Source organism: Phaethon lepturus, unplaced genomic scaffold, assembly GCF_000687285.1.
Source record: "Phaethon lepturus isolate BGI_N335 unplaced genomic scaffold, ASM68728v1 scaffold13409, whole genome shotgun sequence".
Lineage (NCBI taxonomy): Eukaryota > Metazoa > Chordata > Aves > Phaethontiformes > Phaethontidae > Phaethon > Phaethon lepturus.
In genome coordinates, this window is record NW_010565621.1 from 14,815 (window position 1) to 19,081 (window position 4,267).

A 4,267-nucleotide genomic window follows, 5' to 3' on the forward strand; every position below is an offset into this window, starting at 1 on the left:
TGTGACAAGCTTTTTTTTGTGTGGTTGTTTTCCCTTCTACTTTTTTAAAAAAGCTTTTCAAAATAACAGTTTCAGATTCTTGGTCAAGTGTAAATACTATTTGTCCTTAAAAGTAAAAGCATTACAGTGCAGATTATCTAGTGTGTTTCTTGGTGTTGGTCTCCTTTTTTCCTTTTTTTTTTTTAGCTGATAACCATATGGCAATGATGATAGATTCTTATTTGCTCCTAAGCTATATGAGGTTGCTAGGGCTTGTCAGATGACACTTGCTCACATGAGAGCCATTAACAGGGTGTTGAAGCCAGTGTTAGAACAACCTTGCAACTAAGGGCGAGTCACTGCAAAAGCAACTATGCCTTTTTTTTTTTAGAGGCCATATGGTTCAGTCTTGTGACTACATAATTGCCAGCTGCCTAATCACATACCAGGAAACAAACATAGTTAAAGTCAATATTAGCTGTTGTATCTGCTACAGCTTTGTACTAGGCTTCGTAGGAAAAACTAACAGCAGCAAGAGCAAGTCTGCAATGGCTTCTGAAACTTGAAAGGCATGTCTACTCATCTGCCTGGAATAATTGCAGCAGTACATTAGCTACAGCTCTCTTTCTGCATTAATGGCTTATAGAATATGTGAAGATCTCTTTACATTTTTTTCCCCTAACAGGAAATTCAGCAGACTGTGTTCCTGTATAGGGAAGAAAGCCGATGGTAAATTACCATCGTTAATGGTTGATCTATAGTAAAGAAATCCGCTTGAGGCTGTCTCTCTTCAGTGGGTATTTAGTTTCTTTGAAGGGAGCTTTACAAGAGGATTTGTAGCAAAAGAAAATGTGTGGGGGTATACCAAAAGCTACAAATGGCACAGGGGGACAAATAGAAAGATCAAGAAACAACAACGATGTACCACTTGGAAATAATCTCTCTTGTACCAAATTGGAAGAAAGGATTAAAAAATCTTTGAGAGACCAAAGTGTCAGCTGTGTGAGCAAAGTGACTAGGCTGCTGCAAAACAGGTATGCATGTAACTTTTTTTGATATAGATGATTTTTACAGAAATGGGCATTTTTATTTGATGTTAGATTTATGATCATGTGCCTGAAAGGCTGTTTTATAAGTAATTGGAATAATTCTATTAGAAGCTTATTCTTGCTGGTTGTAGTGACTGGTACTCCAGAAAGTCTTCCTGTTGTTTGAAACTGTGTGTACATTCTTGACTCTCATATGTAAGACTTATGTATATGCAAACTGAGGCATGGAGGATAATTGCTTTTCTTTTCAGTTAAGGTTAAATAATCTTACCTTCTCTTTCTAGTTTTCTAATTAGTTTCTCCTCTCTTTTTGCCACCTCCTATGTTAGTGGGTCAAGTAGTAACAGTGTGCAGAGCAGACAGGAGAGAATGCTGTGAAGTGGGGGAAGAATGGAGAGGGGAACCCTCTGCTTTACTTATAAATGACCTCTAGATCAAGCATTACATCAAAGTAATCTGGAGTGTGAATGGTATTTCTTTGACTTTGTGGTGTCTTTTTCACATGTGTGCCAGCATGTCTCCAATGCCTTGAGTCTCTTACTGCTACGTAACCGTGCTGAAAATACGGTTCAGGGCAGCTTCTTCCAAATTCTAACACCCAAGGGTGTTAGAATAAATATTCTACATTCAGGGTTACTGATCTAAGCAGCAGAAAAATACAGATATATAGGAATACGGATATGTTTCAGTCTTTCTAGTTTTCTAGCCTATAGATGTTGCACTGAAGTAGTGAGTGGTTAGTCGCTTTCAAAAATGTTTTAAGGTCAGCTGAAGTAGTTTTTGAATAGAAATTAATAGGTCACTCTTCAGTTATTGCATGCATGCTGATTATTATAAAGGTGAGCAAAAAGCTTTCTTTGTCAAGATCAGGGTTTGGAGACCTATATTAACTGAAAATACTGATTCAGGGCAGAATGGGGCAGATTTTAATGGCTGTTTTCTAGAAACAAATGAGTCTGCTTTCACCTAAGTAAGAGAGAGCTCCTTGTTTCCATGTCTCATATCTGTAATGGAAGAAATTTTGAACAAGCCAAAAGAAAGTAGCTTCTATGCCAATTTAAGAGAAAATAAAGCAAACTTAAGCTCAGTATGGTATCTGGGGTGAGAACTTGCCAGGATGTCTGTAAGCTGTTCCAAACTTGTGGCTTGCTTTCAACAAAAACAAAACAAACAAAAAAACCCACCAAAAAACCAAAACCCACCGTAGTGTTTTACTGTCTTTAGTAGACCTGGTTTTCCTGTTGTATGAACAGAGACAGCTTGGTTTCATTTATTTATTTTACCTTGAAGATGGTGTTTGTTCTAGCATCTTCCACATGCAGGAAAGATCCACTCTGAAGGTGAGGCTAGATAAGCTGAGCTGTTCAAACAGACTGCTGATTCTGAAGGGAGTAATCACATTGCCTCTTCTTCCTTTGCTTTCTGACACAAGGCTCTTGTCCTTTTTCCCGTTGTGCTGGCCTTGGCCTTTCCAATCCTTCTGGAACTGGCTCGCCTTAGGGAGTCAGTTCAGCTCACTAAGCAGGCAGAAAACTGGCTCGGGAGCAAGAAAACTCAATTAACATTCTAACTAGCCCCAATACTTACTTGGAGTGTATAAGGAACATTTTCTTTGTGCCCTTTCCTAAAGGTATATAACTCCATGGATGAAGTGAGTTAGTATAACTCATGCTGCCACCAAGAGGTGGAGGTTCCATTGCCTTCTACTTCTTCCTTCTTTTCTCCAGCTATGTTTCTGATCTGTTTTCAGGTGCTGGGACAGACTGCTGCTGCTGCAGAGAATTCAGTTAGTTTACAGAAGGGTCCAGCAATTACCAGAGCAGACATGAGTAATAGGAAGGGTCACGCAGTTACAAAAAGGAGAGAAAGGATATGTGGGGCTTTTATTTTTGTGGTCAAATCAGGAACATTATGTTTGGTTAAAATAGCCACGTTTAACCTGAAATATGAACATCCCCACAAGCTCATATTACTTTAATGCAGCTAATTTTTTAAGAATATGCCAGACCTGGCTTAATGCATTGTTTTTAAGCCAAAGTGAAACATTTCAATTATCTGTCAGTCTCTTCACTTCCTTACCTTTCTAGGGTGTAATGTTGTCAGAAACCTGTTTTGTCATTTTGTAGTACATGGACACTCAGGTGGCTGAACCCTCCTCACACTATAATTTCCTGAATTTTATTTGTAACATTTGTTTTAGAAGTCACTTAACATGTATTCCTTCAGCACAGATCTCTTATTCTATTTATTAAGTGGTTCTTAAAAAGGAATTGAACATATAAGATCTCTCTTGTATAAGCAGAATGAGAAAATTTTTATATAGACAGGGCTAAGGCAAATGATATTTCATTTAGTGTTTATCAAAACTTATTTTGAAGTTTTTAAGCTGACTGAAAGAAGCAACAATTTTTATACAAAAGAAGCAACAATTTTTATACAAAAGAAGCAACAATTTTTATACAAAAGAAGCAACAATTTTTATACAAAAGAAGCAACAATTTTTATACAAAAGAAGCAACAATTTTTATACAAAAGAAGCAACAATTTTTATACAAAAGTAGCAATTGTAGCACATTTATTCTTGCTAAACAGTCATAAGAAATACGAAGTTTACCCTGGGGATTACGTGGGTTTGTTATCAGAAATAACAACTTCAACAGTAGGTACATATGCAAAACTACTCATATAAGTCTCACATAACTTCCTTCAGTACTTATGTATGTTTCCTTTTTCTCTGTTTCTGTCTAAAACAGCTTACCCAACCAATGAACAGTGTGCCTGTTTAGATTTTACCAAATGATTATAAGGAAAACAACTGAGTCTTGATACATGAAGTAGGAGAGTGTCAGGAGTGGTGGTGAGGAGCTAAAGGGGCACTTCTGATATGAATAAACATCAATATTTGTTACAGTTGGACATGGGGTAGATTGTTAGAATCTCATAGTGTAGTGCAGCTGGAAAATAAGGGGCTTCATGTAAGTGTGTTGAGGGTTTGCTTTCTAGTCCAAAAGTGGAAGAATTAGTAATATTGTTACAGAATTGTCAATGAAAAATAGAAAATTCAATCTAATAATGTGCAAGTTCTGGAGCAAGCTTTCCCCGTAACACTTTCAGAATTTTCTCTTTCCTCATCCTCTACCTGTCTCTCACAAATACATCCTGAGAATTTTTTTGTTGCCTTAAAGTTAACATTAGTTCATATTGTGGCCTTGGAGGGGGAAGGGAAAGAGGAGTGTATC

At 37.2% G+C, this 4,267-nt stretch overlaps 1 protein-coding gene across 1 annotated transcript in view; it reads left to right on the top strand.

Moving 5' to 3' along the window:
- The first annotated feature begins 828 nt into the window (after positions 1-828).
- FNIP2 (folliculin interacting protein 2) overlaps positions 829-4,267 on the top strand; it is a 33,007-nt gene continuing 29,568 nt past the window's right edge. The window contains exon 1 of the mRNA XM_010295244.1: positions 829-1,013. Within this exon, the coding sequence (XP_010293546.1) occupies positions 829-1,013 (185 nt within the window). The remainder of the gene's footprint in view (positions 1,014-4,267) is intronic.